At 39.2% G+C, this 24047-nt stretch overlaps 2 protein-coding genes across 4 annotated transcripts; both read right to left on the bottom strand.

Annotated features, from left to right (window-relative positions):
- Positions 1-734: 734 nt before the first annotated feature.
- Positions 735-5497, bottom strand: sumo2a (small ubiquitin like modifier 2a). Of its 2 annotated transcripts, none has more exons than XM_022199010.2 (4): positions 5354-5497; positions 2942-3073; positions 2154-2225; positions 735-1255 (listed from the first exon to the last, which is right to left on the bottom strand). In XM_022199010.2, exons 1-4 carry the CDS (start codon positions 5372-5374, stop codon positions 1190-1192), a joined length of 291 nt encoding a protein of 96 aa, XP_022054702.1. In that variant the 5' UTR covers positions 5375-5497; the 3' UTR covers positions 735-1189. The 2 variants fall into 2 exon arrangements, with proteins under 2 accessions (XP_022054702.1, XP_022054701.1); XM_022199009.2 differs by lacking the exon at positions 5354-5497 and adding an exon at positions 3256-3397.
- Positions 5498-5738: 241 nt separating this feature from the next.
- gga3a (golgi associated, gamma adaptin ear containing, ARF binding protein 3a) lies at positions 5739-19284 on the bottom strand. Of its 2 annotated transcripts, XM_051945494.1 has the most exons (17): positions 19163-19283; positions 16874-16958; positions 16644-16719; positions 16447-16545; positions 16226-16349; positions 15642-15745; positions 14305-14385; positions 13511-13648; positions 12361-12442; positions 12017-12136; positions 10849-11064; positions 10657-10730; positions 10157-10563; positions 9312-9532; positions 8122-8291; positions 7834-7944; positions 5739-7625 (listed from the first exon to the last, which is right to left on the bottom strand). In XM_051945494.1, exons 1-17 carry the CDS (start codon positions 19242-19244, stop codon positions 7515-7517), a joined length of 2301 nt encoding a protein of 766 aa, XP_051801454.1. In that variant the 5' UTR covers positions 19245-19283; the 3' UTR covers positions 5739-7514. The 2 variants fall into 2 exon arrangements, with proteins under 2 accessions (XP_051801454.1, XP_051801455.1); XM_051945495.1 differs by lacking the exon at positions 7834-7944 and having other exon boundaries at positions 19163-19284.
- Between the last annotated feature and the right edge of the window lie 4763 nt (positions 19285-24047).

Below are 24047 nucleotides of genomic sequence, written 5' to 3'. Positions count from 1 at the left end.
CATTTGTATTAAACTTTGAAGACAAACTTTGATTATTTCCGGTCTTTCCCTGCTCATTTCTGCTTTTTGACACAGAAGTGTGGACGCGACCACAGCCGAAGGACCGCCCACAAGAGTGCAGCTTCCTTAATGATTGGATCCTGGGACATTGATCATGTCTATGATTGGACAAATTATTTATTGTCATGCATATATTGTGACGTTGACCCTAGGGTCAATAATCATCAGGTATTACACTGATGGTTTCAGTCCCTAAAGGTATCTATAATTGATATTTTCACAGACTTAAAAAAACCTTAAATGAAGCAGTTTGTGACGAAATCCATCTTGTGTTTATAGTTATCAGAGGAATCCAATTTACAATTTCATTTAGCAGAATGTTCCAGTTTAATGTGTTCAAAATCATTCCACAAAGATGCAACTACTTGAACACACTTGTACATAAACTCCAAGGAAATCTTAGATTGCTGCAAATACTGAAAATAAAGTATACAGACACTTGGTAAAATGATAGCCTGAAGAGTGCCATTTTCCGTTTTTTTTTAAGTCAAATGATTAATGCTTTAAGAGATCGGAATCAAGTCTTGTTTGCAGATTAAATAAAGCTTGTATCTTACAACTGCACTCAACAACAGCTTTGAGAACGATTTAGACGGTTGCACTTGAAACCCCAAAATGTCATGGTGAAATTTTTCAGATATGATATGCTATGACCATAAAAAAAACTATAGACATATTTTTAAAAAAAGACTCAATTTATTCCAATAATACATTTTCATAACAACAGATGTCAGTGAATTTAAAACACAGGCTTACTCAACAATGACAAAATTTTATCTTCATCAAAACCTCAATGACAGAAGTATAAAACAAGGACCAAGATGGTGTTTCCAAATCATGAAAAAAATAAACCAAAATAACAAAAAGCTCTTATCTAGCTTTTAATTTCTTCGGCACATCATCGGACTCACTGCAGCTTACAAGCTGTCTAGACTGCACAGTTCAGACATGTTAACATATGAACGACAGTGTGATCAAACTACACCAACTGTGCTGCTGCCTTTGAGTATTTTGAATAAGTATTCCACTGGATGTATCAACACTGGTCATGAGCATTTGAAGAAGACTGGGTATAACAAAGAAGTTCAGGGATAAAAGGGGGAGGTAGGGATGTTTTTAGAAACAGTCTTTAAAGAGGAGAGCCTCCGGTTTGCTGTTGGAACACATCAATTGTATCTTCATCCTCCATTTCGAGCTGCAGATACAAAATGAAATGGCAGTTCAAAGTTTGTAAGTACAGTAGTTGTGTGAAAGGCAAAGGATATGTGCATCATTCAAGTGCTTAATCTAATCTTATTCAGGTGTTGAAACATGCACATCAACTATCTGCACACAACTATCATTTATCACCATGTACTTCACCCTTTTAATCACAGAGGAAAGTTTCCAGAGTCAATCTGTGATTTTGACCATGAGGTAAAGAAGACTTTATCCCATATATACATGGAGGAAGTTCAGCTGCAGCCTAGACTCCAATTTGCTGACAGCTGCTTGTTATCAATAAACAATGTGCTTTATTTGTACACAGTACATACACTGTAACACACTACACATACCGCACAACAGTAGGTGCTGAGTTTACATTGATCACTTCTCTTTCTTTGACCATCTCTTTCCGTGCAGTGTGATGTCACAGATTCTACAGTTAACTGAGACAATTGGGACATGAATTCACATGACCCACCAAGGAACATTACTGCAACTTTGATAGTGAAAGCAAGGTGAACTACAGTGTCCTAAAAAATAAATAGGCAGGGCCAAGCAATGTACAGTATTCACCTGCTATTATTTCGTTAGCATTTTTGTAACTAAAGAGCCATAATTTATATTTAAAAGTAACCACATCATGACACTTGATTACTTGTCTGGGTTTCACAATTTTACGATTACACTCATGTCACTGCCTGCTTACTTGAAATACCTGAGGCTTATTAAATACCTAAGAGTTGGTCTACAACATGACTACAGACGTAGTTTAACCCCACCCAAATCAATGAGGTCTGGTTCATTAGTCTGTCATTCAGCTACAGTTCATGATAACAAAAACCACTCCCCATGGTGTATGTAGACTGAACAGCAGGTAGTATCTGTACCTGTGAAGGTGTATCTGTTTCATTGATGGGCTGACCATCAAATCGAAATCGTATTTGCCTCATCGACAGCCCCTATGTGGACAGAAAGAGGAATATTAAGTTGAGAACACTAACAATCGCTTTTATCGGGAAAACAGGTGACCTGAGGTTGAAGGAAGTGATCATAAATTGCAATTTCATCTAAATGTCTGCTAAAAATGAAGGCATAAAACACCACAAAAAAGCATTAACGCGATACAGCTTTCATGTCTAATGAAAAAATATAAGATAAACCATATTGATCCCACAGTGGGGACAGTTTAGTTACAGCAGCTCCATAGGAGAAAAAGAAGTATAAAGGCAGTACAAGAATAAATTAGAAACACACAGTGCAAAAACTGCGAAGTTTGTTGAGTTTTCAACATTGTAACCATCAAAAAGTATATTTATACAAGTTTTTCAAGATCTTGCTGCACTGAGGTTCCAGAAGTGCCATAATATAAAATGGCAATAAAAGAAAGTAAAAATAAGAACGTGTTACTGTAACCTTTCACCAAACAAAAGATCACATCATCTGTTTCAATTCTATTAAAAGGACATCATAAGTGAGTTACAATAATCTATTTTTAGTATTTCATGACAGCATTACATAGTGAAATGTGATAAACACCAATATTGCATGACGAATACAGAACAGCAGATCACACTTTATTGTTGGTCACCTGTTTGAGAATTTCCGACTGAGTTAACCTGTATTAACCTAAAGGTTACTTATTTTAACTGCCATGAAACCTGTGCTGCAGCCTCACCTGCCGTTCACAATAAGCTTTCATCAGTTTGCTGAGAGGAGTGTGCCTTTTGATCTTGAACTGCACCACTGAGCCATCCTGTCCTGCCACCTTCAGGTTGATGTGCTCATTGTTCTCCGTCTTCACTCCCTCCTGAAAAGACAGAAAACCAAAGATGCTTCAAAAAATAAACGATATGTGGAATCGGAAGAAACGGCTCCAAACTACAAATCCCCATCCGCTATATACAATGTACGATGCACACAATGTGCACCTCAGTGACTTTAAACCAAAGTATAATTCACAGTACATATGTGAACTGAACGTATAACCACCTTCACATCATCTAACTGTCGCTGTTGAGCACTGATCAGTGGATAAGTATGGTTACTACGGAGCCCCTCTGATGACATGGTGAAAAAATAAACTGTGGCCATGATTTAGCTATAACGTACGAACGAAATACTAATTCATTCACACGAAATACTAATTTGTGGCCACGAAATAGGTATAACGTGTGCATGAACAACTAATACCATTAATATCATTCCTAGACAGCTGAGTAAGTAAATCGCACCATCTCTACACCCTGCAATAATCTGTGCACGGCCGTACCTACGTGATGTTCCTAAGGTGAGTGTCTTTTTACTTTTCTTAGCTGTTCTAGTCCATATCTTGATATCCTGCATTTAGGAAGTTATTTATTTAGGCCTATATTTGACACTTTGTTGCAATGGGTAGCCTATCTGCTGACGTGTCACCTGATTTACAAACTTTTTATCCTCACCCTGTTACTACACGTATGTTGTTTTGTTGTGCTAATATGTAGCCGTAAACTCATTTGTGTCTGTAAGAGCTGCAGCCCTGCACACATATCAGGACACTTTTCAAGAACAGCTGAGGGTTTTAGGCATACTACTAAGCGAAGTATGTTGAGCATAAAACCAGAGTTTTCTGTGTCAAGAAGGTGTCTCCGTTTTAGATTCTGACTACTGATAGGCTACTGGTTGCCTTGGCAACGTATACAGAGAGCGCTACCGTAACTTCATGGCTTCGTCCGGTAGCATCATGAAACACTGCGGTTCATATAGCCTATCTATTTCCTCAGCTGAGAGTCTGACACACATGATGCTACTTTCATAGGAGATGATCAGTGAAAAATGCACTTTTTAAGATGATTTCAAGCTGAAACTCTGAACAGAATGTGGTGCGGACCAGGTTTGGTCTGCAAGCAGTTAGCATGGTGATCTCGCCAGGTTAAAAAAGAGACACTTTCATGACACAGAAAACTCTCTTTTATGCTAAACATACTTCGCTTAGTAGTATGCCTACACCCCTCAGCTGTTCTTGAAAAGTGTCCTGATATGTGTGCAGGGCTGCAGCTCCTACAGACATGAGTTTACGGCTACATATTAGCACAACAAAACAACATACGTGTAGTAACAGGATGAGGATAAAAAGTTTGTAAATCGGGTAACACATCAGCAGATAGACTACCCTTTGCAACAAAGTATCAAACATAGGCCTAAATAAATTACTGCCTAAATGCGGGATAACAAGATATGGACCAGAACAGCTAAGAAAAGAGAAAAGACACTCACCTTTGAAACATCACGTAGGTAGGGGGCCCGTACGCAGATTATTGTAGGTTGTAGAGACGGTACGCTCGATTTTGATATTAATAGTATTAGTATTTCTTGCGCACAAATTAGTATTTCGTGCGAACGTTATAGCTATATCGTGGCCACAATTTATTTTTCCTTTACCATGTCACCAGAGGGGCTCCGTAGATTACGGAGCGCAGAAAGGACAAAATTACATCAAGAACCGTTAGCCTTAGCATTAGCAATGGCCTACAACTTCTAAGGATGCCCACCGGCCTAGCCAGGCTGAAAATAATCACCATCAACGAATGCCCATATCCAGAGAAACTTGGTTTACGCCGATGAATAGCGTAATTACAACATTTCACCTGAGATCTGGGTATATTCCGCATTTTTTGCTCGAACAACTCATTCTGGCCCGTTCCTGTTGCAAACTGTGGTGCATAAACGGTAAGTTACCTCACTTTTCTCCGGGTCTTGCTAAAGTTACCTGAACATGCACTTCACTTCGAATTACATGTGCACCTCTATACTAATGCTTGCATCTAAAGGGGTTCATTTAACGTGTCTGAAAAGTCCAGATAATATTATTTCTTTCATTTTGCCGGGGGACTGAGGCACATTAGCCATGCTAGCTTATTATGCTAATTTCCTCCGCTAGCTTGCGCGGTAACGTTACCTCAGGTTTGAGCTGAAGTGGTGCTTCGACTACGCAAAAAAAATAATAGCTGGTCTCACGGGCTGCTTCCCATACTATCACCTCTACAATTAACGAGCACACTATGAGGACACGCTGTACAGAAAACCCCAAACAGAGTCCATTCCTTACCTTGGGCTTTTCGTCTGCCATGGCTGCTGCTGCTGCGGCTGTCTGTCTGCGCCTGTTCTGCTGAGAAGCTGCGCTGTCTGGCGCGCCACTTTGCGTCGGCTGCAGTGCAGAGCATACAGCTGAACCACATCTGGACAAATATTCTTTACCAAACTCATTTTAGAGCCCCTGTATGCACCCTTTCATATTTTAATGAGCTTCCATCTGCATTTTGATACCGAAATTATAAAATATCCACCTTAATAAGGTATTATGTTAGGGAAATGATAAAGCACATGATGATGAAGTTGAGGTTAGTTCGTGTTTGGTCAGCTACATTTATACACCGCTTACATATAATGCATCAGCAGTAACAATCCAGTAATATATCACAAAGCCAAGAATCTTCATTCGACATTAGTACTCTTTTTATTTACATTTACTTAATAATCTGATTGACAAATACATGAAAATACACCTCGAAAATGCTGTGTTTACTGTGTTACTGCACCGATATTTGTAATTATACACCAAAAAATGAGGCATGATATGTGCAAGTTATCCTACAAATACATCCATCTCCTTTATTTAACCATGCACAGAAATAGTTTTTCAAAAATATGCAATGATAAGTTAATTTAACAATCTAAGACAAATAAATAATTTTATAAGAAATATGTAGCGGATCTCCCCTATAGCACTAATAACCCTAGAAAGCCAAAAAGTAAAGTCGTCACAGTTTTGGATGAGCACATGGTAAGCCTAATGCTTTGAATGAACAACCAAGTTTGTTTTACCACTGATGTACTGTATTTTATCAAGGCTTACGCATAAAAGTATAATCCTAGTCCAAAACAGGAAACTCCCACATAAGCAAAATATTTACACTTGATTCAGAGAAAATGATCTACCCCTTTAACTTGGTTTGATGTAACAGTAGGTCAAATAAATACAGCATATGGCATTCCATCAACATCAAACAAAACGCCTTTGTAAATTCCCCCGGTGTGGGATCATTAAAGTTGATCTTGTCTTTATCTTTTTATGTCCAAGGAATTATTGTCTGCAGGTTTGCACTTCTTTAAGTACAAACATTTAATGTATCTATGCCATTTATAGTTCAAATTGTATCTGCCAAGGAAAAATGGCTGATGTTTCTGGCACAAGTCTACTGTTTTATTTAGCAGGATATTCTATACTAAAATGCTATCCAGAGATTACAGCCTGGATGTTAAACAAGACATGTAATTTATCAGGCTCCACCCCTGGGTTTCTGAATAATGTAACATATTCTAACATGTCTGTCTAAATATCTGTTATTATTAAAGACTCCTAAACAGACCACTACTGACTTGTGTGTCCTTTCTGCAATACTTTAAGTGTCCATCATAAGAGGAGCATGCACAAGGAATACAGCTGTCGATTGCAATCCCATACAGTAACAGAAAACACATCTCCAATCCAAAATAAATAATACATTCATGAATATAAATACAGGAATACAAAAAACAAAAAGCTAAGGAAAATTTAGGATAAAACTGAAAAGAAAGTATTCGGTAGTAACGGTGGGCCTTTTTGGACTAGGTCAAGTGAACGCAACTGATTCTTAATGAACTAGTCTGAGTGCCTGTTATATAGCAACAGAGGGGCTATTGTCTGCTCTGGCCCTGATTTACTCAGCGTAAAATGTTTTTTAACACACTTAGTTAGCTGCAGATCATGTGAAATTTTGCATATGGTCACATGCTCAAATAACTGTGGCTCCACAATCTCTTTCAAACATGTTTTTGCTCCATTTAGGATTGCCTGGCAACCAGAAGAGCAACATGCCCCTAATCTATTCTGATATGATTGAGAGGCAGAAGTAAATACAGACAATAAAATGAGAACAAAGTGGTATAACAATAATAATAGTAACAACTGCAGAATAACTTCACCAAACACCATCGTCCACATTTAACCGGTTCACATCCTTTGTTACTGAAGAAAAGTTAATGCTGGATGTACGCTACAGGACTTTGGCTACAACAGTGGGCCATCTAAAGCTCCTCAAGGTTCATTAAGGTTTATATTCTATTCAAACTTTGTTTAAAAGCTTTCCTATGCTGCCCTTTGCACTTCACTGATAAACTCAACTGTTAAGGAAGTCTTGTAGTGTCTGGCCATCCTGAATGGGAAAGGGCTACAGAGCTCCCCATTCATCAGCAGGCGGAAACTCATTCACCTCCCCGACCTCTGTGAGTGGCTGCTCTCCCAGCATGAATGTCAGTTTGTATCTCATCCGAACCTTTTCCTGCAAAACATGAACACACATTGTTTCAACATCTTGATGGAACTGCTGCTACTCATTCCATCCTGAAGGCATACTGGTTCTATTTAATGCTGAGCTGTGCTATGGCATGAAAACTGCTTAAGTAAGAAAGTGTTCTGCCAATCAGCATAATGTTCAATGCATTGACAAATACATGCAAATCAAAAAACAAAAACAAGACGAGGTCTACCTTGAGAGGATTGGCAAGCAGCATAACCTGAGTAATGGCAGCAGGGGGAAGTATTGGGTTAAAAGAGGCCAACTCTGTTCCTGAGGGTGGCTGCAGTCTCACTTTCATCGTCTAGAGTATCGGTAGAACGGACGGTCATGCACGTTAAACAGAAGCTGCCACATTAATTTAATTTTCAAATATTTGATTTCATGTGTAGGAACATCTGCTTGGATGAATACTTAAAATTCAAACAGTGTAGCTTCCTACACAGTAACAGTAATATCACTAATGTACGTGGAGTTTTACCCTGGGTACAGCAACCTGCAGAACAATGTTCCTGACAGGTTGTGGTGCTGTGTTCAGCATGGACGCCACCATCACCAACACGTCGGGTCTGCCGGGCGGACAGTCAGTAGCAAAGTGCAGCAGAAGACGAAAGCCATTTTTATCATAGGCCGTCACAGGACACACTTTACCTAAAATACAGCACAAAAGAAAACAGCAAATAGTGATTAATACAGTTATTTAAAGGTGGGACCCTCACCACACACAGCAACAAAACATCACCCAGTCTCTTCTTCCAGTTTCATTACGACAGCCACTGTCACCACAAGGTGGGAGTAATGCCTAATGTTCAGTTTTCCAACCAATCAATCTCAAATAATGAGGACGCTGTTATTTTCTAACAACAAACAGCTTAAGTTCAAAAGAGACATCAATTGTTTTGTTAGAATCTATGCTGTGATAATTGTCTCTACAGGGTATTTTAATAAAGTATATGGAGATCAGGGAAAATAGACAGTTCCCTAAATGGCAATACATTCTTTGAATTACTGTAGCCATCAAAGGACCAACATGCAATTAATTTGTAGTACTTTCATCTTTTTAGAATATAAAGGCTTTTTCATATAGAATGACACTTAACCAAATACAGTCTGTTGTTTTCGATTACAGCAGTTTGCTTTGAGTTTTGCCTTTTTCTGTGCTGCCAGCAAAGATAGATATCTTAACCACTTTTTCAGCCTCCTACAAAAGCCTTGAAATTGCTCATTATTAGTGAAAACCTAATTTTGAAACATAATAGTTCCTAATTAAAATGATATCCACTACTCTAAAAAGATGTCAGCCTCTTCAGATGTTTAGATTTTTCATCCTTCACCAAACATCTATCAAGGATGCACCTGTTTTGTCCCAAATCCATTGTGATTCGCATGACAATGACCCAAAACATACAGCCAGATTCTTCAAGACCTAACTTCAGTAACAAGAAGAACAGGTAGTTCCTGCTACAGAGCTCTGATCTTAATATCACCATGTCAGTATTGAATTTCATGAAGAGCCAAGAGCAAGGGAGACTGAGTAAATCCGAAAGAACTGTGCCTTCTCCAAAGTACAACTATTGGGAGAATTTGCGCTTTTTCAAGGCAACAGGTGAGTTGACTTTTTTCTGTGTAATGCATTTTGCATTTAGTTAACCAAGAAATCCTTTAACTCACTTGGCTTAATGGCATCTAAAGGGACAAACACATCTGCCAGCGACACCTCCGCTCCCCTGCTGGGACTGGCCTGGCTCAGTGGGAGGATGGGGGATAGAGAGCGTAACAAAGGGCTGTCATCTGCCTGACTCTTGGTAGGTGGAGGAGTGGACCATCCCTGCATCCCCCCAGTGAGTAGTGAGGAGGATGTTGTGGAGGTGACACCAGACCTGGAAGACAGACTAACAAGACCACAGAACCATCCATCAAGATCCATCCATCCATCATCTATGCACCACCTAATCCTCATTAGGGTCATCTTAAGGGTAGTTTCTTAAATTGTTTAAAAGGAAAGATGAATTGTTGTTGCTGTTACATGTCTCACTAACCAATGTGAATTAAAAATATAGAAATACATTTAACATCAAACCATCTATCCCCCCATCCATTTTCTATACACCGTTTAATCCTCATTAGTGTCATAGGGGAGCTGGAGCCTATCCCAGCTGGCTTAGGGAGAAGGCAGGGGACACCCTGGGCAGGTCACCAGTCTATCACAGGACTACATATAGAGACAATCACACTCATATTTACACCTACAGACAATTTAGAGTTACCAATTGGACTGTGGGAGGAAGCTGAGGTACCCAGAGAAAACACACGCATGGGCAGGAAGAACACGCAAACTCCATGCAAAAAGATCCCAGGAAGGTGGGGATGCGAACCAGGGATCTTCTCGCAGCAAGGCAAAAGTGATAACCACCAAGCTACCGTGCAGCCCAAAATAGGATCAAGAATGTAAAATATTGTGTCACAGATGAATAGGCTGGCTCAGTTCATCTAGTTTAACATCCTGCACTACTCACTTGTTTGCACTGCCAAGATCCAGCAAGGTGAGGTCTTGGTGCTGGTGAGAGAGAGAAGCTGACAGTGAGCTGAACACTCCAGGTGAAGAAGAGAGCTGTTGTGGAGTGACAGGATTGGCTGAGGGAGCAGGTGAGTTAATGCTGAATGACTGAGGAAGTGCGGATGGGGCTGTGGTGGTGAGTATATTTGCAAATATATCTGATGTTGTTGATAGAGGTGCTGTAGAAACTGGAGGGGTGGCAAAGACCGGTCCAGGGAAGCTTAAGGCAGAGGCAGTTGTAGAAGTTGTTGTAGGACAGACTGAGGCTACTGTTGTAGAGAGGGCATCGAGAAAGAGTGAAGATGTGGAGAATGCAGGAACTGTAGATAAAGAGCTGTCCAAAAAGCCCAAATCTTGACTGGAATTCTGGAATGTATAGTAATAAAAAAGAAAAAAAAAGTTATTTCAATTACCATAGTCCTTGAAATTAGTATGAATCACTGCTATTCATTTAACTACCTGTAAAGATGGTAAATGATTGCTCAGGTTTGGTTGTGTTGATGTACTAAGAACTGGAGTAGGTTCATTGAGGCCTAAAAAAGCACAAATGTGTCAAAGCATAAAGCCCAAAATGCTTCTAAAACAACAGCTAATGTCCAATGTTGCAATAAAAGAAACACAACTATTCAACTACATTATATTTCATGTTACCTAAAGACAGCAGCTCCTCATCCAGCAGCGAGAATGCTGCAGAGGGTGTACTTAGAGTTTGGGCCTGAGGGTCAGAGACAGCTGATTCACACAGGAGGTCAGCAGGAAAAGGCAGCGAACATGCTGGAGGTTGTTGTTGTTCAGTTGGAGAGGGGGTCTGGATATCCAGACCCACCAGGTCAATCAGAATCTCTGATTGGTTTGTGCGTCCAGTCCCTATGATATGGAGCAAAACACACTTGTCAGCACTAGAGAACAAGCATGAAATGAAATGTACAAAAATAAATAATACTGTCTGTCCATCCATCTGTCAAGTAAATTGAAAGGGTCACTTTCCGAAACACAGGAAGGAAAATCCGAAATAGTTTTTCAGATATATTTCTTGTGACATTTTCTCAAGTAGAACCTTAGATTGATGTCATTGCTTTTGACATTTCATAGCTTTATTTGTCTGGAAAAAGTGAAGAGGAACAATGAAAATAAAAGGTGAGAGAGGGAGGTAAGGCAGGCAACATTTTATTAGTTACTTTTTTTTACCTCCAGACTTTTGACACCTTGCACATAAACTGTACTTAACATACTGATTTAACAAATCAGTATATTTGAAGAACATGCTCTGAAGCATGTCTTTGTTCCTTTTCAGATTAGACTGGATTTCAATTCGTAACATGGAGCTAATGTGTTCTTTGCACATTTCTATTTTAAATAAGGTCCAAAGCTTTCTCAGCCTATGGGCTTTTATTGTGGTTACACTTGGAGTTGCTGGTGCATTAAAGGTCCCATATGTTGAATATCCATTTTAATGTGTTTTGTGGCTAATATAAATTTGGATTTGTAAAGTAATAGTTATTAAAATATGAACACATTTATTTCTGCCATTTCTCAAGCCCATTCGACACAAAGATAGCCCCTCAGCTTTACAAGCCAGTAAGATTTATACTGAACTGCTACTGACCAGCTGAGGAACCAATAGTTAACTTGCTCAAACATTGGAAAATTCTGCTATTATGTCACATTATTACATATAATTCAGTTTACTGTCAGTCAGTGAAACAATCATGAAATAATGACTGAAATGCAGCCCATTTAGAAAAATGGTAAAACCAGGGGGGTTATACAGACATGTTTAAATGAATCATGCCTGCAACTAGTATACGAAAGTATTTACCTTGTTTGACTGATGTTTGTTGTGCTTCTTCAGTTTCTCCATTGATGGCGTGCCCTTCCACAATCTTCTTGTAAGAATTTATGACATGGGAGAGGTCATCACTGGCCTGCAAAAGGTCTCCTATATAAAGATTTTTTTTTAAATTAGATCAGAGTGAAGATTATGAAAACAAAAACAGAACTACTACGTTATCTTCCAAGCAGTGTTTGCAAAATATATAAACTCCTGTGGGCAAAGTGTTTTTTAATTATGAGTCAAGTGGAAGTGATAGGATTTTGGGCTCTTGCCAGCAAAAATATCAAGAATTTGTCATAATCAGGAGGAAGAAAATGACAATTTCTTACCCAGACTGGTGTCATTATCCTCACTCTCAGTAACAAGCTGACATACTGTTTGCCTCAGTTTGTCACAATCACCATGCAACTCCTGGAAAAACATTAAAGAAAGAAATTACATATACATATAATTTAAAAAAGCTTTTCCTACACATATACTTCATTTGGCATTTGCCTGGAATTAAATATGTAAGAAACTATCATTGCATGAAGAGTCATACATTGTTTTTAAATCAATTCCTTGGAGCTGTTCACAGAAATTCTTAATCTGAAGAGGTGTGCATGACACTGGCAGGACAACTACCATAAAAAAGACATCTCAAACAATGTGTACTTTGCTTTAAAACCAGCATGATTAACTAAAGTACAACACACAAACATTTATCAAGACACTTTCATGATCACGATATGGTATGTCAGTCTTATGCATACCAGTTCAACTAAAGTAATTATGAACATTTCCTTAAAACTCTGGTGAGACCAGCCATGTTGTTTGGTCTGGAGACAGTGTCCCTGAGGAAAAGACAGGAGGCAGAGCTGGAGGTAGCAGAACTAAAGATGCTGAGGTTCTCTTTGGGAGTGACCAGGATGGATAGGATCAGGAATGAGTACATCAGAGGGACAGCACATGTTAGAGGCTTTGGAGATAAAGTCAGAGAGGCCAGACTGAGATGGTTCAGACATGTCCAGAGGAGAGAGAGTGAATATATTGGTAGAAGGATGCTGAGTTTCCCACTGCCAGGCAGGAGGCCTAGAGGAAGACCAAAGAGGAGGTTTATGGATGTGGTTAAAGAGGACATGAAGGTAGCTGGTGTGAGAGAAGAGGATGCAGCAGACAGGGTTAGATGGAGGCAATTGATTCGCTGTGGCGACCCCTGAAGGGAAAAGCCAAAAGGAAAAGAAGAAGATGATTAGGAAATCTGATAAGAGTTCTTCTGAAACATACTTGATATTGAATCAAGGGCCAGATTGTCTGACAAAGACAGCATTTTAATTAATTCCGACAATCTCAAACTGAACAGCAATAAATGAGTGTAGACTGCTTTCAGGCAACATGTGGACTCTTGCAACAGTGCTCCCGGAAAGGTCAGCTAATGTCAAAGAAATAAGTGAATTTGATTTAAAAGGTCATTTGAGTCAAATTTAAAAGGGAACAAACCCTAATAAGCTCCTTGTCTCCATCCGTGGAGTCTTCTGGGCTGAAATGAGCAAGCATCTCATTAAGGAGTTTGACGCTGTTGTTGACTGCTTCCAGTGTGCTTTTTTGCTTTGTTGCTTTCTGTGTCCTCACCTCATCCTGAGACAAAAAAAAAACAAACAAGTTGAGTAGGATTTATTGCTTCAACACTTTAAAGCAGATATAATGAGTTGAATATGCAAGATTTGAGGAGAAAACTGAGAAATGTGTACAGTAGGGTTATAACTTTTTGAACTATTTTTCCAAAATCAAAGTCCTGCATCATGATTGGATGAACTTTTTGGTATAATTGAAGAAACCAAACTCCATTTTCAACACTCTTTCAAAAAAGTCCCCCTGAAGCAAAAAAGTATTAAATACACATTACAGCCAATGACATGGCTTATAAAGTGAAAACAAGAATAGAAACTGATACTCCAGTATATTATGATGGCAGTACAACTTATCATTGATCCATTATCAGTCACATACTACGGTTTCGCATTTCATATCATTGGCTGTAATATCTATTTAATACTTTTTTGTTTTGGGGGGGACTTTTTTAAAAGAGTGTTGAAAATGGAGTTTGGTTTCTTCAATTATACCAAAAAGTTCATCCAATCACGATGCAGGACTTTGATTTTGGAAAAGAAGTTCAAAAAGTTATAACCCGAGTGTACAGCCTTTTCTTTCTCATTATCACTAGTAGAAAGCAGCCACAACTCTTGCTAAGTTAAACTGTAACAGTTAAAACACCTTTTTCAAATCAGACACACCTCCTTGACCATGTTCTTGATCAGTCGATTGGCCTCTTGCAAATCTTCGGGCTTTTTACTCTTTAGCAGTTCTGCCAATCTCTGAAGAGAGACAACAGACACATCTGTGAATGAACACTCTGGCTTGTTTGCCACTGAACACACATGCAGTGGCAAAGCTATTCCAGCTCCCAGACCCCAAAAAACTAATTTCCCCCATAGATCAGCTGCAAGCAGCACAAAATAAACATACCGTCATGACCTGTTTTTGTAACAAAACATCAGTAACAGATGAAGCTGTCGTATACATTTGGCCTGTATTCCTGTGGGATGCAATAATGCCGAGCATTTACACAGTGATAAAAGAGCGACAAAGGGAAAAAAATTTCAGCATGTAGTGACAAAATTATCATTGAAATACGTTGCCATGAAGCACTAGTTTTACTGTTCGTAGTTTCGCAGAATAAAGACTGAAAACATGCAAAGAGAAATATTAACAGCTTCTTTTCCCTTTTTTATTTTAACTGATTTACTAAATAGGCTACAGCGGTACCCTTCTGAAGGAAAAGTCTGCTGAAAGCGGTTGCAACACTCAACTCATTTCAAAATAATGTAACTAAATATCTATTAAAGTGCAGCATTTATAGGCTCAGGTTCACACTGAAACTATGCAACAGTGGTTACAGCTATAGCTTGTGTTTCCTCAGGAAAGGCTGGTATGACTTGCTGGTTAGAATGTGGACGAGAGGGACCTCAGCTTGACTGCTTTCAGCATGTGTTGAAAACCCATGTTCTTAACATGCTTGTTATCACGTTGGCCCAGTTTGAATTGTTAGCAAGAAGCTGCTGTAATGATACATGCACACTCACTGTTATTCTTGTACCACTGATGTTAACTTTAGGGCGATGCCACCTCAAATTACTGAGTTTAACGTACAACCAGCTACACACAAGAAAGCAGCTGAACAATGCCAGAATAAAGCTTTCGTTTGATCCACCTGCCTTAGTTCATCATCACTGTGAAACTGAGAAACTGTAGTGCTCCCAAACAGCAGACTTTACCGATATGGTATGTTCATTTATATTCAGTACACGTGTACCAAAGCAAAAGATTCAGTAATTATGCATATACTGTTACATCCCTATTGTGGATGCAACAGTACATGTACAACTGCAGCATACAATAGGGTAAAAAAGATGTAAAATCCTAAATGTGGATAACAATCTATGTTCTGCCAAAGACACCACAAACTGAAAACTGTATCTGAAGCAGATATAAAACATGACAAGATGACAGTTCGGTGCAATGAGTCAGCTGTCGTGTTTACATGGTGGCATCCCAAAATAGGTCTTCGTACCTTGCTCTTCTTTTCATCATCAAAAACAGGATTACTAGGTCGAGGAGATGGTGATGGTATTAATGTGGCATCAAGAGAGATTTCTGGGTCAGCTAAAACAATACCTAAAACAAAAATAACAAGTAGACACTGTACTCTGGTGAAGACAGCTTCAGTACTTCAAGATGGCTAAACTACCTTGCAAAAACAACAATCAAAAGGTAGTGATAACTGTCTCAAAAGTATGTGGTTTCAGAGTGCCACTCTTAAGAATATATATTTTTCTCTGCCAAGAAGGCGCAGCCTCGGCCGAGTTGTCTGTCTGTCTGTCAGCCACATTACTCAAAAATAGACTAATGGATTTGGATGAAATTTCCAGGGAAGGTCAGAAATGACACAAGGACCAATTGATTAGATTTTGGGCTGAAATGATTTGGCGGCTTATAGTCTGAATCCACAAATGTTTTTAAAGACTTCAGCTGCTGGAAATGATACAAGGACTGAGCAGTCTTGGCGGAGTACTGCGTTCTCTGAGTGCTTTTCTAGTTTCAATATATAATCAAATGTTATGAAAACAGTTTGTTTCCAAGTAGTACATGACTTACCCTGTGACTTGAGCATCTGATATGCTTCACAGATCTTTGCTTCATCAGGTAGAGACACTGTCCAGCTATACAGCAACTCTATCACTTTTTTCTTCACCTTTTCTGAAACTTTGTCTCCTAAGTACTAAAGGCAATTAGATACACAGCTTAGAATAACAACAAACATCAGTTCAAACAATTCTATACTCAACAGATGAGTTTTAAACATTTATGTGACTTACTTTGGGTGAAACCACTTTAATTAATTCATTTAAAAACTTAAATTTCCCAACTTCATTGTGAAACCTTCGCCCACAGTTCTTCATACAAGCCTCAAGAACCTACGAAGGCAAAACAAGCTTAAATAAATAACCACATTTCAAGGTTATGCTGAAGGACATCAGGATGAAAAACACAGTGAAATGATTACACAACAGACCGTTAATGCTTGCATCGCTTCCCATTCCTGAGGGGACTGAATCTTGTATGCCAATAGTCTGATGGATATTTGTGGACTGGAAATTGTAAAAGAAAGAAACAATGAAGCATAAACTCAAATTAACAATCAATATTGGCCTCAATGCCTTTACAACAAGGACAGTGCTGATAATTTGGTTAGATGTGTGTGATTCAAAAAACACTGGGTTTATTGAATGAATGTGGACATACCCTTCTAGCTCATTATTGATTTGATCACAGAATCCCATAATATACTCCCAGTCTTCCTGTCTGTTGGAAGGGTTGGTGGCTTTATCTGCAAAAGCAAAGACACAATGTTTCATAAGTATGCAATTCTGATATCAGAATTAATGTCAATACTTGGAAAGATGATGATGCCTGACGTTTTGTGATATATGACGATTTAACTCTCCTGTATGGTACAAATCCATTCTTATAATGTTCTGTTTATGTCTTAAAAAGTGGAGGATTCAAATAAAGCTGCGAGAACACTAAGATGCTTGCTTCTGCCAGTAAGAACTGACAACCTCCAGCTAATAATATGTATAACTCTGTCCCCTCACTGTTTCCAGATGAGCCACTCAGAATGAGCAGCAGCCAGCTTGGTTGAATTTTTAGCTGCTTCTGCCAACACTAAAACGTCTCAGCAGAAAGCAAAACACACTGTTGTCTCCAAGTGTGAACATCATAGTCTTCATGCACTTCCAGCAGTCTAAGGAACTGAACACTCAGTGGATTACTTGTATTTTTGATAGCAACATCAACACAACAATAGGAGAATCTTAGCGCTACCATGTTTTCAGGCAAGCGTGGCTGATGTGACTATTAGCTTTCATGCTCTGTAAAAATTGTAAAGCTGAGAAACAGTCAAAAAGAATAGAAACTTTTTTTTGATGTCCCTTTGATGCTTCAACACAACCTAAACTCTGTGAGTGTTCACATCTGTTTGCTTCTCTCCTGCTCCATGCACTTACATATTCTGAAATTTATTCCAGCTGAATTCCCAGCAAATCTGTTCTCATTCACGTATAATTCTATTTCTGTTGTCAGACAACACAACGGAGATGAAATAAAGGCTGAAACAGGCGTTCATTTGAATAACCGCAACATTGTCTGACAAACCTACTGAACATGTCTGTTATGTAAAATAATGACTAAGAAAGATAATTAGACTCATTCACGTCTGTCAGCGATAATGGAAAAACTGCTTTTTGCCTCAGCATAACCTCTGTTCCAGTTTACCTTAGTATAACCTCTCAGTGTAACCTTTACTGCAGTTAGCTTTTCATTTCTAGGTGTAGCTTCTGCTTTCTGTCAGGTAAAGATAAGGACATCATGATCCTAGATGTAGCAGTTCCACATCGACCGCCACTAAAGTAGGAACTTCACCAGACATGTGAAATTAGAGACTTAAGACTCCATACCAAGGACTATGTAGGTGACAAAATAAAAATGTACCTATTGATTGTAACCTGCACGGCAACAGCAGGAGTTAGATGTCAGTGACATTTTTCTTTAAGAGAACTTCTGTACTCTGTATGGGATGGAGAACCTTACTTTCAGCTGCTGGTTATGTTTGATTTTCTCCCTCTTGTAAGATAATAAATGACTCAAAGACAGATTCAGTCTGATTGAGGCTTTGCTTCTCACCTTGAGCTTATTTAAACAGAAAATTCCACAGCACAGTTCTCCTGTGAGCAGCTGTTTGGCTCTCAATCACAGATGCAGAGAGAATCTTCTTACTGAAGGGGCATGGAGAGCTGGAGCTCAGCTGCATTTGTAGCTACAGACCATAGACTGTATACAGTCTATGCTACAGACACTGAGGAAGCCCATTTAGAACAGGCCTAAAGCAAGTTATTTGATCTGGGTAAAGTGAACCCTCTGAGCTGAAACACTGAAAGACACATTCTGGAAACATCTTCGATTTTCATTGTGTTTCTGAAAAGGGGCGTGAGATGGGATCTTTAAGTCCAGCCCTGAGCATCAAGCTTTATCCTTTCTGAGTCCAGCATACAAACAACGCGGCCAATTGTTATCCAACAGTTCCAGTGCATCGTGCCCCAGAAATTCTGTGTTAATTAAACGCAAGACACCTCACTGATCCAGTTTGTTTTTGCCCTTTCAAGTGTTGTTTGAACTCACACAGGATAACGCCTGGAGGTGTTTATACAACTACAGGAAGCAAATGCTAAAGTGTGCTGTGGGTCGCAACGAGAACAGAATAACTTTATTTTTGAAAACACACTGATTCTAAGTCCTGGACTCAGGTAAAGCAAACACCAAAGCTGATTTTAGCCTTTGACATCCATCAGTTGCCAACAGCTGACTGTGTTAGCCGTCGCTGAAAACACAGACGAATTAGCACGGTAATGTTCAGATACAGTCATGTCATGTGAAACCGAATAATATTTCAGGCATCTATTGTAATGCTGCACATTCGCCCACATCTGTTTTGTGAAAAAAATAGGTGATAAAATAGTTTTAACGTGTACTTACTAAGCCAAGACTCCAGTGACTCTCCATCATCCGCCATATTTGTACTCAGAGGCAAACAACACGTGACTCCTGTTGCCTTCATGGTCTCCCGGACAAATAAAACTTTGTGTCTGCTTAATTTTTTTCATTAACGAAGGGAACAATGCTCGTTTTTATGACAGCGTGACATTTCTGCGTCAGTGCGTGCTGTATAGCAGCATGCATCTACTTTATTTCCTGGCATTTTTTGTTGGCATACACACAAATGTGGACAGATCCAAAGGACAGGTTCCTCCTCAGTCTGCTGCCAGTGAACTTCTATGTGTTTGTTAACTGATTTCATAAACTTAATAGACATTTTTCTTAGGAGTTGATGGACACAAAAGCGAAACAAACATTTAAAAATTATAATTCTGATCCATGTCTTCTGGATACTTTGTTGCTGCTAACAGTTTTACACTATAATATTTTAGTAAGTCAATAATTGTCTGCATTAGCTAGTGTTGGGAGGAGATATTCAAATCAAATCAAATCTATTTATTACTTACACAGCTGCACATTGTATAGTGTATAGTAAAATGTTTGTGTACCTGATCCAGTTTGTACACACAAAACAAAGTAACCTCCAAAAAGAGACACAAAACAAGAGCCCACGCAGGCACAGACAATATATGTGGAACAGTAATTATAACCTGGGCATAAAGATTACATTTTCAAAATATACCCCATACCGCTGTATGTTGGAGATTTGCCCTTTCACTGATGTTCTCATATTTGTGAAATCGAAGTTGTGATGGAACTGTTTCCTTGCAGAGGAAAAAGAGATGATATTGTTATTAGAAAGTGAAACAATTTTTAATTTATTTATTAAATTGAATATTTGTATTTAATTTATTTCATTTCTAAGGTTTGAATATCCATCCATCCATTCTCTATACACCGCTTTATCCTCACTAGGGCCGTGGGGGGTGCTGAAGCCTATCCCAGCTGACTCGGGAGAAGGCAGGGGACACCCTGGACAGGTCGCCAGTCTGTGGCAGGATTACAGGTTTGAATATCTGTGAACACTTAAAGAGAAAATAGATTCTGATATTGCTGAAGAGGATGTAGTGTCAAGAATAATGTTGGAGACATGCACTCATGTTGAAATAAATCCATTTTGTGAAGCAACCCTTACTTGCACTGAATTGTAAATATTTTAGAAAAACACACTGAATTATACAAGGCCTTACAGTAGAGTGCGCTATTGTGGACTTAACATGCAAGGTTTTAGTTACATGATTTTAATAATAATGATAGGTCATGATCTAAAGTGGGCCTGTCTGAGGCATGAAGCTCCAGGGCTGAAAATGAGTCCCACTCTGGCCTCAGATGCGTTCAGCTTTTACAAACACACCAGCTGCCATCAGAAACACTTTTCTCTTCTCTCCAGTTTTCATAGCCAGCCTCCCTCTGAGCCTCTGCAGACACAATATAGTTTAATGACATCTGGAGATTAAATCCCCTTTCTTGAAACACAGATGTTGCTCCTAAATCAATACAGCCTGACAAGATCTGACCCGATGTGCCTCACAGGAGAGGCAAAGAGGGGAGAATGTCATGATGAGGGTGATGTTTGGATCACTCCCAGGACCTCCACACATCACAACAGTTATTTTCTGAGTCACTCATACTCTAGTACAACCCTCACATGATCAGTTTGCTCTCCTGAATCATTTTAAAGCTGTGTGTCTTGGCACAAGTCCCCATCTGACTCTTCAGTGCGCTTCAGCTGCAGTCGTCCCCTTGTATCACTTATGAATAGAACAGCATGTCCCTCTAGACACATCTACCCCTTTATTTTCTTGTTTGGCATTCTGTCTGACAAGTCTGATTTGTGCAGGGTTGTCTCCTACTGTTCTCCTTCTCCCCCACATTCAAAGCCGTGGCAGAGAGAGGTGGTCTGTTTGTTTAATGACTTTAAAGCACATGAGCATGTCAGGTTTTCCAACACTGACACAGCTGTTGTTTGGCCGACTCCAGCAACTCCTGTAGCCTCTCACTGCTCAGTTTGGCATTTTCTGGTGACAGAACTGCATCTCTGGACTCGGTCCCTACTGGAGACTGTTTGGAGAGGTGGAGGTCACCTCTAGAGATATTTCAGTTTCATTTTCCATCCTACTAAAAGTGATCTGGAGAGCGAATATTATTTTATGCATTTGTTTGTGACATCTTTTCAGTAGTCAGGGGAGCACAGGTGGTTGTTGAAATCTCTTGCACCATGTTGAGACATCCGTGTGGGGGTTGTGTTCAATAATTTTAGGCATTAGCCAACTTGGCCAAGTTCTTCCATGATCAGTCACACGAGGAGCGGGAACATGCTGAGAAGCTAATGAAACTGGCAACTGCTCCATACCATTGCAGCAATTGCCAGAAAGTCGCAAACTTGTTTGTTTGCGACTTTCTGGCCTCAATCAAACATGTCTGCTTAACTCAGCATCTCAACAGGTGGGCAAAAACAAGAGAGTCTACAGGATTTGACCTTCTTTGTCAACCTGTTTGTTTTTTTTACTTCACACAGCCGTGTCAAAGTTTGCACTAGCCCTGTAATCAAGTGAAATGACTTGAGGTGAACACCACAGAGACTGTGTGCGCCCTTGTATCACATCTGAGCATTTACCCACATCTTCTTCTGTGTAACTTTTGGATTTCACCCAGTATGGCCGTTGTGTGGCCGCTGAGAACAAAGACACAAACAACTAAAGCATATACCAGACTTTTTGCTGCACACTATCTGTAAACCATCACGTTTCATCTACACTGGAAGTCACTTGGACCTGTGGTACACTGGCTGAATATTTATCTTCATGGTAATTATCTTGAGGCCAAAGTAGATAATGATCTAGAAGACACTCAGTGTTTGGCTCAAACGAAGCTGTGGACAATGACTGCTGCATACAATATCCTCCTTGGCTGAATTAGGATACCAGTCAGCATTTTGAGCAGTTGAAACAGTCTCCTGATCCAACTAAGACACCCAGATGTACAAGAACATGCTGGAGAAATTATTTGTACCATCTGGCCTGCAGTAGTCTACAGATTTTCCAGGAGGAGTTGGAGAACATTGCCAGGAACTGCCAGCCCCTCCTGTACTTCATCTTGTTGATTCTGATTAGTGTTGCACTCATTTCAAATTTGTATATCACATGTGTTGTATATCAAATGTGTATGGCCATGTGGTGGAGCTAACATCTCAAACAAGATCTGCGGTGTCTAGTTATCGTGTGCTGTCACATTTGGCCATGAATATTGTTGAAGTATTCGGTATATGTGCATTTACATTGTTTCACTCTGGGCCTCAGCTCTCTATCTTTCAAAGTGTATGGTTGTATGAGGTGTGACACACTAATAAAGCTTGGTTTGAATCTATCAACCAACATGTAAAGGAGGGGGGATCAGATTTAAAGTATATATTAAGAAAAATGAAATCAGAGAGAGAGATTAATTCAGTACAGATTTGAAGGAAACTGATAAATCCTGACAGTTTTCTTTAGGTTTATGCAGAATTAGGAAAATGTATATCTGCCACATTTGAACGTAAACTTCAGTAAGATTTCTAGTGTGGATTTTTTTCCTCAGCACATGTGATTATGTGAAGACATTACTGTGATTTTTTTTTTTTGTGTTGCTGTTGTTCTTTTGTTCATCACAGAGAATTTAGTTTCAAGCTGTTTGTCAGTAGCCACTCAATAAAGACGCGGGGCTAACAAGATAATCACCACATTTCCAGCAGAGACTTGATGCACTGCTGTCACTGAAATAACCTAATGTTTTGTCTGTTTTCTATGATAAAGCACAGGACACATCTCCTGGTGTAAAAGATTAAATTACTTCTTGTAGACATCCACATGTAACTGCATAACACCTCAAAACAACACGCAAAGTTGTGCAATGCTATGAAACAGTGACAGGAATTAAAATTAATCTTACCCATATGTCAGTATGAACCACACTGGAAAAGACTTGTCTGCTTTGAAGAATTCTCAAAGACTTTCAGCTCTGATCGAGGGAACATCAGTCCCTTGTCACATTTGGCTTTTGAAGTTATTTAAGCAACTGTGGTCAGGATTGAGGGACTATTAATTGTCTCAACACTGTGACTGACAAAAATGATGACTTCAAAGGTAGGTTCTCGGCAAATTTCCATCTAATTTCTTCCATATCAGATCCCCTCTGGGCTAATGATAAGGAAGGAAGGAAATATTTTATTTACTTTTTCATTTGCAGGATTTGTACAGTTTTTTTTCCATATATAATCACACTTCATTCACATCTTAACACGGGGGAGCACAGATAATTATCATCCGACCAAACCTCATACGTTCACAAGCAGCTGTTTGCCACTTGCAGGATGCAATTCAAAAGTGTTACCATCTGTGAGATTCTCTAAATTATCAAAAACAATTGATAAAAACAACTCAACTCCACTAAATTGTTTAATAGATGTGTTCAATATGTGATTGTCAACACCACCAAATTTAATCAGCTGTATGAGTAATCTACACACAAGGCCATAACCAAACCCTCTCGACTTGTAACACCTTTGTCTGCTCTGCACTGTTGTATTAAAATTCAAGACATCCTTCTTTTATTCTTAAGTTCATTAGGTTTCATTTGACTGCTGTTACATAATTGTAGGGGAAGATGCCTAGCCGTCACACGCTCCCTTCCACCAGTTGCCATTAGAGTTATCCAGGAGAAAAATCATCTCTTCATACTTGAAACTCAGCTTGCCGTCCTCCTTAGCCTCAAAGTCATACAGAGCCTCGAAATGAGTTTCCTAAATTACTTAAAAAAATAAAAAAATAAAAATAATAAAAACAGGAATTGAAGGATTTGTTTTGTTGTTTTCACATATTCCTTCTGC

The sequence above is a fragment of the Acanthochromis polyacanthus genome, chromosome 3, assembly GCF_021347895.1.
Source record: "Acanthochromis polyacanthus isolate Apoly-LR-REF ecotype Palm Island chromosome 3, KAUST_Apoly_ChrSc, whole genome shotgun sequence".
In the NCBI taxonomy this organism is placed as follows: Eukaryota; Metazoa; Chordata; class Actinopteri; family Pomacentridae; genus Acanthochromis; species Acanthochromis polyacanthus.
This window is presented reverse-complemented; position numbering and strand designations above follow the sequence as displayed.

Excerpts from the sequence above, each read along its gene's own strand:
- gga3a (XM_051945494.1), bottom strand. The coding sequence starts at position 19,244 with ATGAAGGCAACAGGAGTCACGTGTTGTTTGCCTCTGAGTACAAATATG. Across the intron at positions 16,959-19,162 it reads GTCACTGGAGTCTTGGCTTA|ATAAAGCCACCAACCCTTCC; the intron begins GTAAGTACACGT and ends TTGCTTTTGCAG. Across the intron at positions 8,292-9,311 it reads TTTAGATGCCATTAAGCCAA|GTAAAGTGTGTCCTGTGACG; the intron begins GTGAGTTAAAGG and ends GCTGTATTTTAG.
- sumo2a (XM_022199009.2), bottom strand. The coding sequence starts at position 3,357 with ATGGCCACAGTTTATTTTTTCACCATGTCATCAGAGGGGCTCCGTAGT. Across the intron at positions 3,074-3,255 it reads GACAGTTAGATGATGTGAAG|GAGGGAGTGAAGACGGAGAA; the intron begins GTGGTTATACGT and ends CTGTCTTTTCAG. Across the intron at positions 1,256-2,153 it reads AAACAGATACACCTTCACAG|CTCGAAATGGAGGATGAAGA; the intron begins GTACAGATACTA and ends TTGTATCTGCAG.